This window comes from Ovis aries, chromosome X (genome assembly GCF_016772045.2).
Source record: "Ovis aries strain OAR_USU_Benz2616 breed Rambouillet chromosome X, ARS-UI_Ramb_v3.0, whole genome shotgun sequence".
Taxonomy (NCBI): Eukaryota; Metazoa; Chordata; class Mammalia; order Artiodactyla; family Bovidae; genus Ovis; species Ovis aries.
The window spans coordinates 96,759,009-96,780,344 of NC_056080.1; the positions used below are offsets into that span (position 1 = coordinate 96,759,009).

Sequence of the window (21,336 nt, forward strand, 5' to 3'; positions counted from 1 at the left end):
AACTGGCATTTGAGAGTCAACCAAAGAACAAGGGTGGGGTTTTTCCAGTAGTAGGCTTCAGAACAGAGAGGAAATGGATCCATGACAGGCCCAAATTGAATGTTGAACCCACACAACCCGCTCCCTTGAAGACATCACTTGAGCAGAAAAGGATGTACATGTGGTACACCCTATCTCCCTTCCAGTCCTCAACGGTTTATTGTCATCAGAAGTCAGCATTTAACTGGTTCTACTGGAAGCTCGGTGAGGGAATTTCCTTCTGAGGACTGTGATCTCCTCTTTCTCTTGGGGAAGGAGTGTCATTTGCAACCTCCTGATGTAGAGGGATGTGGTAGGTAACACTGTGTGGCAAAATCCCAAATGTATTCTCTCTGCAGGTTTAAGAAAAAATAGAGACACAATCCAAGTGGTGATGTGATTCATGAATAGAAGATGCAGCTCCTAATGATTTGATGATATGATTTATTGTGTCCCATTCACATGCACTTAGAAGAACCTATGTATGGAATCGATAGGAGCCATAAAACTAAATCCAAATATATTGTGACCATTTAAAGTTTTAGCCCCCTTGATTGTCTTTAATATATACAGCAGATTTGCCAGTATAGATTTTTCATCACCAGCCATCTGGTAAAAATTAGTATGAGATAAATAATTTAGCTTCCTTCTGTTCAGATACAATTTCATTACCCTTTTCCTCGATACTGTGAAAAGTCTTCAGAAATAGTCAGTTGTAAAGTGATTTTGCATTCCGGCTGAAGCTGAGCCTGGAGGTTCCTGACATGCTGACATTTGACTCTCTTTTTGGCCTCCAGCAAATTCCATACCTGAGGGCAGCCCCTGCAAAGTCACAGGGTGCAGAACCAAGACACGAGGTGGCTGGGATGTTCCAGAAGTGCAAGACATTTTCTTTGAATTAAAAAAATAAGAATAATGCAGAGCTTAAGAAACTCAGGAGAGATTAGTTATATATTCCCTGTGACGCAGTAATTCTCTCTAATCACAGTGAATATCCCAGCCTCTAAAGCATACTAATTGGTTTGGAGGAGATATTTTTCCATTCGTAAGAAAAATCTCTGCTCCTTTTGGTCCTGGCCTTATTTCTCCAATCTGGCTGGAGTTGAGGAATATTATGCTAGAGTTGTAGGAACACATGTGTGAGATTATGGAGGGCCTTGAACACCAGGCCAGGGAGTTTTGGATTTTATCCTGTAGGCAGCAGGGAGCCATTAAAAGATTTTAAACAGGAGGAATGTAAAAAATAGGGCTTGATTTGGATTCATGTTTAGTATAAAAGTGCAATGATAAGATATATTAAGGGAGTGTTATGGTTCTGTTCACAGCATGAATATAACTGGGGAATTCATCTCTACTAGCTGTCTAGTTCAGCTTTTACAGCATGCAAATTTTCAGGGCCAGCTGTAAGAGCTTGATGGTAAAAGAACAAAGTAAGAATTGATAATGTGAATACAATTGTAAAGAAAGGGATTTTGGTGGTCAAGATCACTGATAACAGAATAATAAGCATTGTAAAGGGTGACTGTAGAATTATTTGTTATTTTGTTGTAGTTCTTTGAAATCACTTCTATGCTATATAATTACCTTAAGTTTTAAGTGTTCCCTGCAGGGATAATTTATGTATTTTGCATTATCATGCAAATACTTTAACAATCTACACTGTTGAAAATGAAAGCTGAAAATTATTCCAAATAGATCATGATTGTGCAAAGCTTATGCAATATTAATCATCTTGATATATTCTCATAGTTTATACTGTATCCTTGCCTTGTGTTTTCAACTCCAGTAATACTTAGGTAACAAATATTTGAAAATTGAAATTGCATATTTTGATAAAGAACTGTAATTTGCCTATTTCAAAATTGAATGACATCAAAACCCTTTTAAAAAATTAATCTAAAAATGCTGCAGTATTTCAGGAAATTTAGAACAGACCAAATTTAATTTAATCTAAGCTACTGAAAGCTCATTTATGAATTGTAGCTGGATACTCAGTCTAAACACTGCTGTAAAGCGTTGCGTTTTCCACCATGGTTTCTCTGAAACCATAGTATCAGGTGATGAGGAGCATAAACAGCATCACAGGTGACAAGAGTTTGGTCATAAATAGGGAACCGTTGTCTTGTTTACTGTGCCATAGTTACATATCTGAACATTATGTCCCTCTTATGAAAACATAATTCACTTTATGATAACATCATTCATATATCAAAGTGTCTTATTTTAATGAACTTTATACTAATCCTGAGTTTCTCCAAAGACCTGGATATCCTTTTTCTTTTCCTTCAGAGATGGATGTGCTTTCCACAGAGGAAAATCTCTATGAAAAAATAGGTTTATTTGTTTATCAGGCTCCTCTGTAGATGCTGACTTTACAGAAGAACAACCTGCCCTGGGTGGCTTCTCAGATTTTACCCTGAGGTCTGAGCACAACCTGGAATTTGGACAGGAGACAGATTTTCTCCAGAGATAGATGGCTCACTTTCTCACCCTCCCCCTGTACGGCGGGAGTAGGGGTGGAGTCAGGATGGGGAACGGCATGCATTTCTCTAAGGCCTCAGGATTATAGAACTGGAGAAAAGAACTCACCGCCTTAACTTTCTCTCTTCTCACTTCTTGTTGTTTTTCTCTGTCTCTTTGTCTGCCCCACTCCCGCTTCTCTCTTTATGTCTGTCTGTCTCTTGAGAACATACACACAGACACAGGACTCCGATCAGGCTGATTTCTGTTTTGCTCTACCAGTTACCCACCTCTGCACCTAAAGAGGCAGAAGGCTAGTGTCAGTAAAAGTTCTCTGGGGTCATCCCCTAAAACCTCTGAGTATAGACAGGTCCCTGAAAAGAAAAGAAAAGCAGCACCCAAATGTACTGAAATTCAGACATGAATATTTTGCCATAGAAGAATCAGGTTTTCATGGCATAAACTAAGAGAATGTTCCATGGACACATTACTTGAGATCCATGGGATGTTGCCTGGCAGGACTGACTTTGGCTCTGAGTTAAAGCTATTCCTTTCCTCTGCAGCCCAGGGCCAGTTAGCACTGCTGGGTCCTTGGTGTTTTTCAGCTCTGGAAAAATCTTAGTGATCAAGTTGCCTGAAAATAAGGGTCTCTCGCACATCAACATGGCTTCCCAGGTGGCTCAGTGGTAAGGAATCCATCTGTCAATGCAAGAGATGTGGGTTCAATCCCTGGTTCGGGAAGATCCCCTGGAGAAGGAAATGGCTCCAGTATTCTTGCCTGAAGAATTCCATGGACAGAGGAGCCTGGTGGGCTACAGTTGCAGAGAGACATGACTGAGTGACTGAGCACACACATATACACATGTCAACACCGGCTACCTTAAACAGACTCCAGCTTCCTCTAGAAGGAGTTGCTTCCCTGCTCTGGATTCATTCTCTAAATGAAAGTGTGAAAGCCAGATTTCAGTGCATTAATATTTCTGGTTTCATTTCTTCAACTGTAAAAAAAAAAAAAAGTCTACCAAATCCATTGTAATCATTACCTTTCTTATTGTCATCATTATAAAACTGTCCCTTATCTGTCACTCGAATGTCATTAACTATTGAAGCATTTGTAGAAAACTGTTAAAGTAGGTGCTGCTTAAACATAAGGAGCTATTAGAGTTTTCAGGATTGTTGTTATTAGTAACCTACATGATGAAAGTAGAACTAGCAAAACAGTGGTTTAGAACAAAAGAAGTAGAATAATCATGTTGCACTTTTGTGGCATAGTAATTAAAATGAGATGTGTAAATGTCACTTGGCCCATTAATACTGAATTATTTCACAAATCTCTTTACTATCATGCAGGTTCACTGATACACATTACAGTAATTCAAATTTTAGAATCTTAAGATATTTTAAGCCCCAAATGAAAGATGCATGCATTGTCACCCTTGCAAAGGAATCACTAATGAAAGGAGTTCTCACCCATATAGTTCATGTGTAACTGGAAGCTCTGTGAGCTGGGAAGGCACTTCTCTACTCCCAGATCAGTTTGAAGTTGGGATGGTCGTGGGCAGGAGACTGCATTCACCTGTCTATCACAGGAACAGGAAAGTAAGGCAAGGCCAAGGACCCCATAGTCTGTGAGCACCCCCATGTGTGCTGGCTGCTTTCCATGCTCTCTGCAGTCCTCCTTGGGAAGCACGTGTTGCTATTCTCCTCTTAGAGATTCAGGATCAGAACCCAGGTCAGCTGCCCGAAGTCAGAAATCTGGAAAGTTGATGTGGCAGGTTCAAAGAGAGCTCTGTGATGTTCAGAAAGCCAGGACACACGAATAAGAGTAAAGACTGACCCTTCAGCCAACATTGGAACTGTCCATTTAGAGGAGAACTGACATCACAGCGCTTGTCTACACAGTGACTGTTGGGGTGAAAGGGTGCACTTGCAGTGGAGTTCAGAAGGGAGTGGCTTGGTAAGGGCTTCTTTCCTGTGGTTTTTCTCCCTTGTGAGGTGGAAGAACTCCTCTCTCAGGCCACAGGGAGGTCATTCCATTCTGAAGCTCATACAGAGACCTGCTGTTGAGATTAAATTAGATCATTATATAGGCAAAGGGACTTCCCACAGTGCTCCATGCACCGTAGGCTCTCAGTAAGGAGTAGTTGAGAATGGATTCTTCCATCTAGGTCTTCAGTTAGTGAGTAATCGTACCACTCAGACTCGTGGTAAGTGACTGTCACAGGCATCCTTTCATTATCTCCTTTCAAGGGGCAAATGTTAGTGGAAATGCATTCTCGACGTGGAAACAGGACTCTGTACACTTTCCTATCCCCAGAAGTCGTTTGCAGGAGCTATAGGATGTGGTCGTCCCATAGCCCTCTACAATATCTTTCTCATCCTTGGTTTATAGATGAGGCCTTTGCACCTTGCCCTGTGACTCCAAGTTTTCTTGATTTGCAGTGGAAAGCACACATTAGTGACTTCCTTCTGAGCAGAGGCATTGCTTTGCTACCTGTGCAAGAGAAAAGATAAGTCTTCTTTGAAAGTCTTTGAAGAAGTAGACTCCTGGCTATTGTAAATGACTCTGTTCTGCAGAGACAGACCCTATCAAAATCTAACTCAACCACTATCCAACACAAATCAGAATTACCACCCTCACAGTGGCCTGCGGCACTAGAACAGGCGCCTGATGCACCCACCTGGGTACAATTTTAGTTTTAATAGGCCACCTACCTTGCCAGAGTTTTTTCAGTTGATCTATGCAGAAAGAACCTTTCTTCTTTGCATGACAGTTTGTTGGATGTCTAGGGAAAGTTTTCACAGTTCCCAGGCTTTGAACATTTGGGCAGGAGCTTGGAAGAGCTATCTAAAATACAACCTATAATTTTATTCTCTTGGTGACTGCAAATACTTCCAAAGTCATTCTCTTGCTGATGGGTTTAGATCCTGCTCTGAAGACGCCCCAGTGGCTCAAACGGTAAAGAATCTGCCTGCAGTGCTGGAGATCTGGGTTCGATCCCTGGGTCAGAAGATCCCCAGGAGAAGGGAACGGCAAGCCACTCCAGTATTCCTGCCTGGAGAATCCCATGGACCGAGGAGCCTGGTGGGCTACAGTCCATAGGGGTCACAAAGAGTCAGACACGACTGAGTGACTAGCACTTTCAGTTTTCTTTCTGAAGTTTTTCTACAGAAGAATCCTGCCACAAATTAGAAAGCATCACAGTAATGGAAGCTAATAGTCACAGATTAATTCCAGTAACCAGCCAAAAGACAGGAAAGTTTATTTTTAGAGATCATATCTGATATTTGATTCCCCTTTCAAAGCACATAAGGTCAGCCCTGCTTATAAGAAAAACCAACACTGCGAGTTAATACAGATCATAGACAAAAAAAGTTGGAGAAAGTTACTTACTTTAGAGAAGTGTTCTTCACTTGAAAAACAATGCTTTTCCATGCACAGATTTTTGTTCAGCAGTAAGATTTAATCTAGTAAGATTTTTAAAGAAAGTATGATGGCCACATAGTCTCTGTAATATCTTATGTAAAATGAAATCTCTCTTCTGCTACCTGATTGGATTCCTAGCCAATCTGTATTCTTCTGCAAGGCTTGGACCAGATTGACACTGTCTTGGACCAATCACTCAGCCCTGGAGATGTGTGGCCTATCCCACTTCTTCATCACAAATCTCAGCAAGTTACTTCCATTTCAGAATGTATCTGCTGACCAGGTTTGGAGCTGAGTGAGGACTTAGGGTCTTTTTTTTCCCCTCTCTCTTTTTTTTTTTTAAAAAGAATCATTATTTTTAATCACAACAAAAATCACCCTTCTTAGGCTCTGTAAGCGATGCAGTGTTCTTGTTTTGATTCCTGCTTTATTCTAGCTTGTTTCTGTGTATTTTATAAAACGAATTGTAAAATTCAATATTTCATGAGACTGCTCTACAGAAATAGATGAAAATCTAGAGCAAGCCAATACAAAGGACTCAATGAACTGCAGGGTGGTCATATCTGCATCCTAATTCTGTTTATACAAGCCATTGCTTGACAGTCTTGTTAAAATTTCCTTTTTTTTTTTCATTTTGTTTGTTAAGAGTTGAAGAAAGGCAATACTGGGGTGCCCTATTTTGCGGACTCAACATAGGGTCAATGAAAATGTCTATTAGATACCATGGAATACAAAAATGCTACTGAGAAGTTTCACTATAACCATATGAGGAGAAATAGTCCCATGTACATATTCTTAATTATGATTTGTTTCATTGCAAACAGTTGCCAGTTAGCACGTGTACTTTGAAGTCATTCTGTGACGTGGTATTTCACGAAGCCTATTTTTCAGTACTTCGTCTCTTTAGTGCTGTGGCTTGAAGCACTGCAGCCTTTTCAGCCGACTGCAGACCAAAATGACAAATGGAAGGAAGCTAAACAGTTTTCGGGGAGCCAAGCTTGGAGGAGAACGTTAAACACCGAGCGTCATTCACGTGCAGTCCTTATTTTGGGCAGAATTGATCTCCTTCCATGGCAATAAAACAAATATAGGCAGATCCTTTCTTTAGAAATTGATTCCAGAGTGCAGAAGAACCTTGAAAAGAAGAGAATGTATTTATTTTGCCTTGGTTTTCTGGGCATGTATTATCAGAAGTAATCACACATTTCATGTTTATGGGGCTTTACAATTCTCAGAGCTTCTTTCACATACATCATCTCATTGCCTCCTCGTCCAACCATCCAGTAAGGTCAGCAGGACTGGTCCCCACCCCATCTCCTCACCTTTTTACAGAAATAAGGTGAACAGAATTTAGTTGCAGCGTTTAGCTGTTTGCAGAGCCAAAGACCAAGAGTATGAGTTTAATGCCTATATCTTGGTTACCAGAAAATCTCTTTATTCTTGGAGCTTCAGCTTCGGTTTTGTCTTTATTAGTTCCCCTTCTCTTCCTCCCTATGTCTCCCTCCCTCTGTCCTTCCCTTTCTCTCCTCCCTCTCCAGTTTTTTAAATTGAATTTATCTGTAGGCTGCTTTCCTCCTTTTATCACCTACTCCTTTTGCCCTGGCAGGCAAGTTCTGACTTGTCAGTCTCTCCTCTCAGACAGCCCTCTATTCATATCCCACCACGTTTAACCCTTTTTTGGACATGTATAAGCTATCTCCCATGTCCTCTTCCTATGAAATTCCATTCTTTTCTTTGTTTATTTCACTAGATATATATTGATCATTGACTCTAAGCCAGCCCCCATGCTCAGAGCTGCCCTCAAGTATCCCACAGTCCAGGGGATATTTGAGTGAACAAATCAAACTCTGTTTATCATGAATTAATAATTTTGTTTAGCTACAGTGCACTGGCTAAGTATTGATTCCCTCTTCCCCAACCTCTCCCTTCCTGTGCTTTGATCTTAGTAATAATGAAGTTCATTCACATCAAATATACCCTGGAAGAGAACATCAAAGTCCTGAATATAATAATTAATCCTGGATTTTGAAATCACCGATAGAAGGGAAGCTTATATAGAGAATATAGGTAGTTATGGGGTCACCCCCTATGGGTATGATTTATATTTTAGATTCTATTTTATGTTTTTAACAGAGTTGAAAATCTAATGTTAATCTGCATATTATTTTCATTAGGCTGGGGAATAATTGACACACACAAGTCACACCTGTTTGTGTAATCTGCTAACTTTAAATCTAGAAAATTAATTGTCATCAGAACATGACTGAGAATCAGAAAAGTGACCCTTGCTCTTGGCTGCTGCTGCTGCTGCTAAGTCCCTTCAGTCGTGTCCGACTCTGTGTGACCCCATAGATGGCAGCCCACCAAGCTCCCCAGTCCCTGGGATTCTCCAGGCAAGAACACTGGAGAGAGGGTTGCCATTTTCTTCTCCAATCCATGAAAGTGAAAAGTGAAAGTGAAGTCGCTCAGTCGTGTCCGACCCTCAGCGACCCCATGGACTGCAGCGTACCAGGCTCCTCTGTCCATGGGATTTTCCAGGCAAGAGTACTGGAGTGGGGTGCCATTGCCTTCTCTGCTTGCTCTTGGCAGTAATTGTTAAATTAATTGGATCGTCAGGCTACTGAAAATGTGGCCAGAAGAGAGGAGGAAAAGAGAAGGAAGTGAGAGAAATAAAGGGCAAGATAGGTTAGTTATGTTTCTAGAACTTGCTGAAAAGAAGAAATCATGTTTTATTGAGTTCATTTTTTAAAGTTTCTTTAAATGCCCACTCATCGACCTATAAACTGTTTTTCTGTGTTCTATGATGCCAAAATGTGACCTGTGAATAGAACAAAATTTATGGAGACATATTCATCTCTACCAGGATTTGTGCAGTTCACATGGAGTCTATATATGCAAAAACTTTTATTCAGTGTTCACGCTTTGTTCAACAGCTTAGGACCTTTGTGTTGCCATTTTATGTATGGACAACCTAAGGAGACTCTGCTGGTCTCTTGAGATCCAAGGAAATCAGCACCGCCCTTTTAAAAAAGATTTCTTTTGAGAGAAATGTGTTCAAAGCATTCACGATATTCCTGGCAATCCTCAAAGCCTAGTGAGGTACAAACTCATGTAGAACACTTGCCACCCCTGTCGGTTGGTAGCATACCTGCAAGTACAAAAGCTGGGGGCAAAAGTATGAAAACGCTGCTATTACGGTGTGTGTTTGCCAAATAACTTTTTTTTTTTTTTAATGTGGACCATTTTTAAAGTCTTTATTGAATTTGTTAGAATAATGCTTCTGTTTCATGTTTTGGTTTTTTGGCTTGTGGGATCTTAGCTCCCTGACCAGGGATCGAACACGTACCCGTCTGATTGGAAAGTGAAGCCTTAACCACTGAGAGAAGCCCACCCCCCACCCCCACAGTGACTTCTTTTCATCAAGAAGGCACTTAGCCGTGGTGTGTGCACTGTGGTATTGTGGACGTGTTTAGCACGTGGAGATGATGTACATGATATACAGATGGTTTTGAGCTCTTGCCATTTGGGTTATGGCTCTACTGGAGAAGGGCATGGCAACCCACTCCAGTATTCTTGCCTGGAGAATTCCACGGACAGTGGAGCCATGGGATTGCTAAGAGTCAGACACGACCGACTGACTAAACACTTTCACTTTCTTGAGGATACAGTTTCACATCCCCTCTCAGAGTGATGAGGCCCTTAGTAGGCTCCCTTCCGGGAAGCTACCATCACAGCCCATGCTTCTTCTGACCTCGCTCCAGCTCTAAGAGGCCAGAGAGCTATGTTATCCCCTCTATCCTGTGCCCTTGGTGCCAGAGGCAACTGAAGGCACCAGGGTAAATTGCTATCCCAGCTCCAGAGCCTTTCTTCTGGACAACGTTGCTTTCTAGCACACCATTGGATCTGGGGGGCTCTTTGCGTATATCCTGCATTATTGATTGCATGAATCCACTTGATTGTGGAAGTCTAATATGCCCCACTGAGGGCAGCTGACCATCATCGTCTATAGCTCTAAGTATTCTCTAATATGCTCTATTGACCCGATGTTGAGGGTTTCAGATATTTTCATCTTATCAGTGGTAAACCTTCAAAGAACTATTTTGCCCTTAATAGTGAATAAATTGGTTAAAAAACATTGTACTGTTAGATTTTGCTCCTGGATCTGTTCATTCTGCAAATGAACATTTTTCATTCTTTACTCAAAATATAATTACAGTCATTAACTGGTATGGATTCTGTGAATAAAAAAGTTAGGTAATCACTGAGGGAAAATCTAACCTTGAACTTTAAGGGGAATAGAGAGGATGATTACAGAAAAGAGAGTTGAGAGAGATTGAATTTTGTTTTTCAGAGTTATTCCTCTGAACCTTACTAACATTATTCCTCTGAAATAAGTATAGATATGCAAGAGAGGTAAACAACTTTTAAGAGAAATCAATGCATGAAAGGTTAGAAGACATAAAGCACCTTTTCTTTTGTACTCATGCCAAGTAATTTCTTCGTGACTGTGCAGGGAATGCTTGATGTCTTTTTAATTCATTTATTATGATAGCCAGTATTTATCTAATGCCTATTGAATACAGAGTACAATGAGTGCTGCCTCTATTTTGTGCCTACTAAGTGTCAAAGCCACTCTGGTACCTTTTTTCCCAGAGTACTAATAATCATCTCCAGATCAATCAAAGATTGATTGCTTGCCAGAGGTCTACTTGTTATTCTGTGAATAAGGCTTCTCTGGTTAGGGTTCAATCCGATTTCTATTATTTCTGTGAACCACTGCTGAGACACAGAGATGTAGCTATACCCCTCTTCCCTTTGGTAGCCCTTCCTGTGTTGGGTGGGATGTTCACATCTTTTTACATTTGATAAAAATCAAGCCTCTTCTACCTACTCATTTCAGCACTGGATAAAATGACAGTGTCACACACCGAGAACAGAACACTGCTTTGGTTGCTTCAACATTCTTTTTTTGGCCTCATTTTCCTCCCTCTCTACTGAGTTCTTGAGTCCAAATTTAGTGGTGATGACTAAGAAATTGCCAGGATGTGACAGAGCATTCACTTCATTGAGTCCTTCCTTGCCATTTTCCAATAGTTGTAACAATTGCCAACTTTTTTTTTTTTCCTCCGCATGTTGGAGGTGCCCAGTATCTGTGTAGTATCTGTCATTCCGAACAGATTCGAAGTCACACAAACAGGATTTGTCCCTGAAATGACAGCTTCCATCTACATACAGCTGATTTCATTCTGTGGTATTCAGGAAATTCCCTGCAGACTTCTTACTGGGTTGATACCTCTGAATTCCGGTGTTTCCAGTACGTCAGTCTGAACCTCTGCAATGCAAATCCTGTAAACCAGCAGTCCCCAACCTTTTTGGCAACAGGGACTGGTTTCGTGGAAGACAGTTTTTTCCAAGGACGGGGTGGGGAGGGGGCAGGGCATGGTTTTGGGATGATTCTCCTAAGAAGTGCACAACCTCGGTCCTTTGCGTGTGCAGGTCACAGTAGTCTTTGCCCCCCTATGCCAATCTAATGCTGCTGCTGATTTGACAGGAGGCGGAGCTCAGGCAGTAATGTGAGTGATGGGGAGTGGCTGTAAATACAGATGAAGCTTCGCTCGCTCACCTCCTTCTCTGCAGCCCAATTCCTAACAGACCACAGAGTGGTACTGGTCTACGGCCCAGGTGTTGGGGACCCCTGCTGTAAACAATAACTGAATGGTCTGCTGTGTGCTAGGCAATATGATCAGTCACTGATGGCAGACAGGCAGATTCAGAAATAAAAGACAAGTTCCTTGTCTTCCAGAGCCAAGCATGCACATGTTTGAGTCACAGGGCCATGCCAGAGATGGAGATAAGAGTTCCTGGGAGCACAAATACAAGTGTCATCGGTTCTGATTTCAGTCAGTTCAGTTCAGTTGCTCAGTCATGTCCGACTCTTTGTGACCCCATGAATCGCAGCACGCCAGGCCTCCCTGTCCATCACCAACTCCCAGAGTTCACTCAGACTCACATTCATCCAGTTGGTGATGCCATCCAGCCATCTCATCCTCTATTGTCCCCTTCTCCTCCTGCCCCCAATCCTTTCCAGCATCAGAGTCTTTTCCAATGAGTCAGCTCTTCGCACTGGAGTTTCAGCTTTAGCACCAGTCCTGCCAATGAACACCCAGGACTGATTTCCTTTAGGATGGACTGGTTGGATCTCCTTGCAGTCCAAGGGACTCTCAAGAGTCTTCTCCAACACCACAGTTCAAAAGCATCAATTTATCAGCATTCAGCTTTCTTCACAGTCCAACTCTCACATCCATACATGACCACTGGAAAAACCATAGCCTTGACTAGACGGACCTTAGTCGGCAAAGTAACGTCTCTGGCTTTTGAATATGCTATCTAGGTTGGTCATAACTTTCCTTCCAAGGAGTAAGTGTCTTTTAATTTCATGGCTGCAGTCACCATCTGCAGTGATTTTGGAGAACAAAAAATAAAGTCTGACACTGTTTCCACTGTTTCCCTATCTATTTCCCATGAAATGATGGGACCAGATGCCATGATCTTCATTTTCTGAATGTTGAGCTTTAAGCCAACTTTTTCACTCTCCTCTTTCACTTTCATCAAGAGGCTTTTAGTTCCTCTTCACTTTCTGCCATAAGGGTGGTGTCATCTGCATATCTGAGGTTATTGATATTTCTCCCGGCAATCTTGATTCCAGCTTGTGCTTCCTCCAGCTCAGCGTTTCTCATGATGTGCTCTGCATAGAAGTTAAATAAGCAGGGTGACAATTTACAGCCTTGATGTACTCCTTTTCCTATGTGGAAGCAGTCTGTTGTTCCATGTCCAGTTCTAACTGTTGCTTCCTGACCTGCATATAGGTTTCTCAAGAGGCAGGTCAGGTGGTCTGATATTCCCATCTCTTTCAGAATATTCCACAGTTTATTGTGATCCACACAGTCAAAGGCTTTGGCATAGTCAATAAAGCAGAAATAGATGGTTTTCTGGAACTCTCTTGCTTTTTCAGTAATCCAGCGGATATTGGCAGTTTGATCTCTGGTTCCTCTGCCTTTTCTAAAACCAGCTTGAACATCTGAAAGTTCACGGTTCACATATTGCTAAAGCCTGACTTGGAGAATTTTGAGCATTACTTTACTAGCGTGTGAGATGAGTGCAATTGTGTGGTCATTTGAGCATTCTTTGGCACTGCCTTTCTTTGGGATTGGAATGAAAACTGACCTCTTCCAGTCCTGTGGCCACTGCTGAGTTTTCCAACTTTGCTGGCATATTGAGTGCAGCACTTTCACAGCATCATCTTTCAGGATTTGAAATAGCTCAACTGGAATTCCATCACCTCCACTAGCTTTGTTTAGGAGACGTCATATATGATTTCAGGAGCAGTCATATTTGAGCTCAGTCTTGAGGAATGAGAGGAAAGCCAGTTGGTAGAGAGATCCAGGAAATGATGTGAATGGGGTTTATAAAGGCACAAAGGCACAGACTGAAGGCACGGTAACGACTACATTGTGGAGAATTTTAAATGCCACATGAAGTTGTCATTTTACTCTAGGAAGGCTAAACCAACATTCTATGCAATCGTGCGCATCCCCAGAGAACACGTGGAGACTATTTTAGTCATATTTCTTTGTAGGCATACCTTGGCTTTCCCTATGTTGAGAATTCTACAAAGAGGAGTGTTCACAGCCCATAAATAGAACGCTTTGGTTCCTACCCTGTGATAGTTGCCTTCAAAGTACATTGCTTCTTGAGTAGGTTGAATTTGTGTGAGTCTTCTGAGTCTCTATTGAGTATGCCCCTAGGCTGAAATTATCCCAAAAGATGACTCTGTTCCAGGCGCTCTGGAAGCCAGATGGAAGAACCAGTGAAATTACTGAGTGAAACAGATTTTGTGGATTTCCAGAAAAAAAGAAAAGTGTTCAATTATTTAACAGTAAGAAAAAAAGCCGCCTCATTTGAGGAATCTGTCTCTCTTTGCTGAAGTGATTCTCTGATACTGTTGCTCAGATAGTATACTTTGCTTGGAATGCTACCTGACATGAAAGTGAAGGAAGGTAGGACCATGGAGGCATTGGTGTCCGGAAAGATTGCAACATTTTATTGCAAGGTGGGTTTTTTTTTTTTCAAGTTTTATCAAAACTTATTCCTGATAAGATCCCAGCAAAAATAGCAAGAATCAAAGGGCATCCTTGGTGTCACTGTCATAGGAAACTCACTTAGCATTTTCCTCATTATCTTGGACTCCAAGTGGACCCACTGCTACCCTGCAGATTGTTTAGAGATTAAAATACGCTGTTCATTTCATTCTGTCTACAAATGGATATTTTACATAGCTATTTATTGTATAATGCACATATTGCAAAGCTTAAAAGAAGGTTTTCTGGTTTTGTTTATTTTCAGAAACAGTCTGTTTGTTTTCAGAAACAGTCTGTTGGGTCAGGAACCCTTCATTTGTATGGGGAAGTCCAAAGAAAACATGATCACGTAAATGGCAGAAAATCAGATTGTCAGGTTCAAAATCCCCTGGGCTGCTCTCTCATGTCTGCTTGTAGAATTACTGTAAATTCCTTGCTTCTATATTGATTTGTGTGAAATGTTACTGTAAGGCTAGGATGGGGTGATGAGGGACTTTTTTTTCTGTTTTTAAGTCAAGGTCCAGTGATCTGAAAAAAAAATCAGTTTAGTTTATCTAAAAGTGAAAGTTAGTCTTTCTTAGTAGCATCTCTTTAAAAATCTAGGCATTCAGTATTGTAACACTGTAACACAGATTTCAGCCTGGGGCAATTGAAAATTATAGCATATAGTAACTGGACAATCTATGAAAATTAAGTACAAGGATGAGATGTTTATTTCTCATATTTAATCTTGAAAGGAACAAAGCTCCATGTGACAGTGTTAACGCTTCTCTCTTCAATCTTTGGCTCCTCTGTTTATCCAATACATTACACTTACGTGACTGGTGCTCATTTTTCCATTACCTTATTACAAAGAGAGCTAATAATTGATCAGTAGCCCTTGCACTTAGGGCTTTTTATAAAGCATCACGTGAAATGTTATATATAGTCTCGGTTTCCAATGATAATAGTTTCTGCTGTTAAAATAGAATGCCAGTCATAACAAGCTTTAACAAAGTATGTCCTAAACTTCTGAAGGGCAATACCATATGGTTCTCCATGAAATTCATAGCTGTAAATATTGAGCTTTTGTTTATTTACATTTCTTGTAGGAACATTTCACACCTGAGTGCAAATTCAAAGAATCGGTGTTTGAAAATTATTACGTGACATATTCATCGATGATATACCGTCAGCAGCAGTCAGGCCGAGGGTGGTATCTGGGTCTGAACAAAGAAGGAGAGATCATGAAAGGAAACCACGTGAAGAAGAACAAGCCTGCAGCTCACTTTCTGCCCAAACCACTGAAAGGTAAACCTGAGAGTGTAGCAGCTGTGGATGGAGTGAGTATCGGTATGGAAACCAAGCCTTTATTTGGAAAGTGGAACATAATCCTTCCATCCTGAGGCATTTGTACAAAAATTCGGTAAAATTTTACACTTAAAAAGAACATTAAAGCGTTGATGGGAGCATCTAATCTCCTGATTGGAGTTGACCAAAAAGTTTATTTTGGCCAAATCCTAATGAACTTTTGGCCAACACTATATCTACATATGGTATATCTACATGTGGTAACACCTTACTTATGTGGAAATAGCTTAATTGCTAACTCAGGACAGCCAAGAACCTCAAGGTATGCCAAAATAGTTAGAAACACAGATGCTCCAATGCGTGCACACTTAACACTTATTGGAAACCTCCTTGGGCCCAACAGTATTGTCCCAACAGTTTTCATTCACAGTTTTGTTTTTCGGTCATTATTAGCAGCTTGGTGGCAAATGAGAGGGCTTCCATGGTGGCTCAGTTGATAAAGAATCTGCCTCCAAGGCAGGGGATGCGGGTTTGATCCCTGGATTGGGAAGATTCCCCTGGAAGAGTGCATAGCCACCCACTCCAGTATCCTTACCTGGAGAATTCCATGGACAGAGGAGCCTGGTGGGCTGCAGTCCATGGGGTCATAAAGAGTTGGACACAAATGAGAAACTAACACACACACACACACACACACACACACACAGAGCAAGTGAGAAAGTGTGAGGGATAGGAATGGGCTGCAGGAGGTAGGGATGACAGAAGGAGTGAGACACAGCGGAAAGGGGCTAGAAAATCCAGACAAAGCATAGCAAGCCTTTCAAGAGGTTACTGGCCCGAGGTTAGAAGAGCAGTTTACCAGAGGGGCAGTCTGCCCAGTCAAGTCAGCACAGCACCCTTTGACAGCACATTTTCTGGACCGAGATTACTTGAATCCACCTGCAGTGCGGGAGACCTGGGTTCAATCCCTGGGTTGGGAAGGTCCCCTGGAGAAGGGAAGGGCTACCTGCTCCAGTATTCTGGCCTAGATAATTCCACGGACTATACAGTCCATGGGGTTGCAAAGGGCCGGACATGACTGAGTGAGTTTCACTTTCACTTTTCATATAAAACCATCAGTGATGGAAATAAGGCATTAGAATTCTCTACACACCTCTGTACCAAGACTGGCTTTTGCTTCATCTGGTCCAGTTCACTCTCTGCTGAGTCTCTGAAAGCAGCATTTCTCAGGTTTGGCCTCCAGCAGAGAAGCCCAGGGGGTAGAAGGAAAGCTGAGGGCCAATGCGATGGCCTCTGATGCCGTGTCTCTGTGCTTTGTAGTGGCCATGTACAAGGAGCCGTCTCTGCATGACCTCACGGAGTTCTCCCGATCTGGAAGTGGGACCCCGACCAAGAGCAGAAGTGTCTCCGGCGTGCTGAACGGAGGCAAGTCTATGAGCCACAACGAATCAACGTAGCCAGTGAGGGCAAAACAAGGGCTCTGGAACAGAACCTTACCTCCAGGTGCTGTTGAATTCTAGCAGTCCTTCACCCGAAAGTTGAGATTTGTCAATGACGTTTACCAAACAAACAAGGCAGAGTTCACTATTCTAATCTGCCATCAAACCTTCTCATCCACCCAAAAGCCCCATAATTTAGATCGAGCTTGTGCAAAAACACAGTGCCGAGCCTGATCAGTGAACTAAATCTGGGAGAAGGACTGCTCAATTTTCTCATGATCTCACCTCTGCTTAGGGGAAGACAAACCAAAAACATTTCACAGCACTAATGCTGATTAAGAAAAATTTGCTCTCCAACCAAGACAATTGAAAAGACCACCATTGTTCTTCAAAAACAAACAAAACAGAAAACAGAACAAAATTAACTGCTTCCGTGTTTTGTAGGGGCAAACAAAATTCTGTGAATCGTGTTGTTTTTTTGGCTTAATGTTTTCTATCTATGCTTGATTCATACGTATTCTTTACGTTGCAATTTTATGATTTCTGAAATTCAATGGTTCTATTGACTTTCTGTCACTTAATCCAACTCAACCAAATTCAGGGTTGAAGCTGAATTGGCATCTCAGGCTCAAGGTTCTTGTGATTTTACCATTTTTTCCCCTTTAGATTCGTAGTATTCTGGTCAAGTTCTTGTGCTGTACTTTGTGCGTAGAAATTGTGTTGTGTTGTCAACCCCAGTCAGTAAAGATTACTTAAAAATAAAGATCATCCTCAAGTGTAGTTTTCTCTTAATTCCATTTGTGTTATCATGTTAAACTATTATTGTGGCTTCTTGTGTAAAGACAGTAACTGTGGAACTGTGATGTTGTCTTTTGTGTTGTTAAAATAAGAACTGTCTTATCTGTGTACGTATGAGTCCTCCTGTCATTGTATTTGGCACGTGAATATTGTGTACAAGGAAATGTTAAGACTGGTTACCCCTAAACAACATATACTTATACCTGCTTCTGGAAAAGTGTTTAAGACTTAGCTAGGTTTCCATTTAGATCTTCATATCTGTTGCATGGAAGAAAGTTGGAATCTTGGCATAGAGTTGCATGATATGTAAGATTTTGTGCATTAATAATTGTTAAAATCTGTGTTCCAAAAGTGGACATAGCATGTACAGGCAGTTTTCTGTCCTGTGCACAAAACAGTTTAAAAAAAAGTTGTTTAATATTTGTTGTTGTATACCCAGATACGCACCGAATAAACTCTTTATATTCATTCAAAGAAAAATCCTTGAACTTGTATTTACTGTGTCCATTATGTGCCGTGAATTGTGGTAGAAACTGGAGTTACTCATTGAATTATATATATATCTGATCACTGCCTTCAAATAATCTACAGTCTAGAGATTTATATTCACATGAATACTCTAAAAAGTGTAATAATTATACTTAAACTGCAGGCTGGAACAGAAGAATTCTCATTCCCATTCAGTGATGAACTGTACAAAAGGAACTATATTCTAGTACCCTGCTGTTCACACTTTCATTTCCCCCTCTCTCATGCTTATTTCTTTCCATAGAGGAAAGGCGTGAGACTAAATATCTCAAGTCCTTTCCATCTCTGAGAACTGAACATAGCTAGTTTCTTTTTTTATTAAAATTTCAAACCATAAATTAAAAATAGAAAGAATTTTATAGTGAATTCTGGTAAACCTACACCTGTGTTCTAATATTCACATACTACTATACTGTATATCTATCCATCCATCACTCCATCTTATTTGTGATATGTTTCAAAATCAACTACAGATATCTATACACTTCCTCCTAATTTGGTATGTATCTCTGTAACTAGAGTTTGGTGTCCATTTGCAGTATTTTTCATCATATACAACTTACAATAAAATGCACATAAAGTATCTTTGTTGAGTTGACAGATGCATACATTTGGGTCACCATAAACATTGTCAGTGTTGATGACTTTTCACTATCTCCCCAAAGCTGCCATTGCCTGGTCATGATGCTTCAGGAGTCGACCATGTAGGAAGGTGAGAGTGGAGGAACAGGATGCAACATAATTGGCATCCGTCAAATAAAGTTCCTGGGTCCCCAAGCAGCATGCTCTCGCACAAAGGAAGGCTGCTGATTCCTAAGACACCTAGGCTGGATTCAGCAGGAGCTCTTAGCTTAGGCCAACCCAGCCCAGTTCAGTCACCTTGTGATCCTGTCTTAAGCCCTTATACCAGAGCTCTTAGGTCCAGCTGCATGAAAGATGCTGCCTGACCAGTTTGGACAGGAGCCTGGGTACCCTATGCCATAACCAGACTCACTCAACCTTGCCCCCCTATTCAGTCTTCCTAATTTTCAATCCATAGAGAAAAGTACTGCATTGTCTCAGTCTTGCTCCAAGGACTTTAAGATTTTATTATTGATGAGTTTCCTTGCAGCTTTTCCTTTTTCACTGCTCAAGAATAGTGTAGGTGTGCTGGTAACAAACAAGTCAGTACTTTGGAGTCCCAGGGAAGCTTGGCATAAATTAGAAGTGGCCAAAATGCCCAGGAATAATCCTTTAGTCCAGCATTCTCTATGAGCTGACTCAGGTTGTTTTTAACTGAAGGTGATATTTAAATAAGTCAATAATTAAACTGACCTCCAAAAATACCTCACCACAAACAGCGATACTTTCACATACCTTCATTACACACACACATGCACCAGTAACATTTCTCGTGGTTGGAAACATTAGCTGTGCCAAATGTTTGATGAAATAACAGTTTTGGAAAAACACCACAAGGACTGTTGGCTCACAGATATATGTGTCCACATTGTAGACACCTAGAGGGCTTGTAAGATACAGATGGGGAACCATGTTTTGAGAACCACTGGCACACACATTATCCTTCAGGATTGAAACTGTATTAGAACATTGAATTCTAGAAAGTTCAGTGTTAAGGAAGCCTGCTTAACTGAGAACTGCTGGGATGAACTGCTGCTGCTCTGACCATGAAGGCACAGTTTCACAGAGCCCATATCAGCCCTGCAGTAGAGCAATGGTCCTCAGGCCTTTGGGAGACCAGAACCACCCATGGTGTTTGGCCTGCTTCCACAGCTTTAGGCTAGGCCTAGAATGTGCCAAATTGGGCGCCCACCACAGTCTGAGACCACTGCTCTGTTTCTTGCACTCAATCTCAGGAAGTCACACTCTCTGTTAGTATATATCCACAGAGTATATACAGAGAAGTGTATATCTTGTCGACCTGAGTCTAGGAAACAATATGGAAAACAACAATACCCCTTTCTTCAAGCTTCTTGCAGTTATTTAAAAGAAAAACGAGTGCCAAAGTTTTCCTCAAAGAGTTGCTCTTGTACCTGGAGGGAACACGAATCCTTAAAGGACTGAGCAGGGAAGTGATCTGTGTAGCCCTTATTGCCACCTTCCTCACTGGCCTGGTCCTAAACCAATCAAGTTCACTGAGTGAGAGAGTGATAGTCACTCAGTCTTGTCAGACTCTGCAACCCCATGGACTGTAGCCCGCCAGGCTCCTCTGTCTATGGAATTCTCCAGGCAAGAATACTGGAGTGGGTTGCCATTTCCTTCTTCAAGTTCACTGAAGAACTTGTCAAAGGAGCCAGCAACATGTATCCAAATTTTCCAAACAGCCATAATCCAAGTGAACACGGTGGAGGAAATGAATATCCAATAGGATCATCTCTTCATCTACACTGACTGATTATATTAATAACCAATCTGTGGAGAAGGCATGGCGGAATCCAGGGCTGATGACCACTTTAAATAAATGTCATCCAGGTGCCTTAGAAACCTCATTTAGTTGAGGTGTGTCATTCATGAGATAAATTGAAATGTACCCTCACTGGTACATCGTATTCCTACCAACAGTCTTTCCAAGGCGATCTAGACTTCTATTATCACACTTCTCAAACTCCTTCCAACCTCTAGTTAAAGCCATTTCCACATTTTAGATCTTGATTATAGCAGCACCCTATTAGAGTACCAGAATCTGTACAGGAATGTGGTAGTGGCAAAATGGATGACCATTTCCAATCAAAACCAAGTGGAGAGCTGTAACTAGGGTAGGCATTTGTGCCCCAAATTATTAACTTTATTGACAATGACAACTTATCATACGTTTCATCATGCTATATGCCAAAACACGTGGTCCCAGGGTTTGGCTCGATGCATTTTGCTATCCTGGAATGAAGCCACATGGCCACCATGTTAGCTTTTTCTGACACCTTGGGTGTGCCCTTTCCCCCTAATGAATGGGAATGCTACAAGCAGGTACACGCAACAGAATGTGCCTTAAATTCTGGGTTGCTATTTATTCTCTAAATGAGAATAAAAGGGGGAAAATCCACACTTAAGAGAAAGAGCATTTGAGTGCTCTTCTTTTTATTTTATTTTTATTTATTTATTTTTACTTTTTTACTTTATGATACTGTATTGGTTTTGCCATACATTGACATGAATCCACCACAGGTGTACATGAGTTCCCAACCCTGAACCCCCCTCCCACCACCCTCCCCATATCATCTCTCTGGCTCTTTTTTTATGA

The 21,336-nt window shown here is 41.3% G+C and overlaps 1 protein-coding gene across 4 annotated transcripts in view; it reads left to right on the plus strand.

Moving 5' to 3' along the window:
* The window catches only part of FGF13 (fibroblast growth factor 13), a 577,215-nt gene extending 559,165 nt beyond the window's left edge, over positions 1-18,050 (plus strand). For all 4 annotated transcript variants that reach the window (XM_027962875.2, XM_042242259.1, XM_042242261.1 and 1 more), the window contains 2 exons: positions 15,135-15,333; positions 16,654-18,050. In XM_027962875.2, the coding sequence (XP_027818676.1) occupies positions 15,135-15,333; positions 16,654-16,790 (336 nt within the window). In that variant the 3' untranslated portion in view covers positions 16,791-18,050. The remainder of the gene's footprint in view (positions 1-15,134; positions 15,334-16,653) is intronic.
* The last annotated feature ends 3,286 nt before the right edge of the window (positions 18,051-21,336 follow it).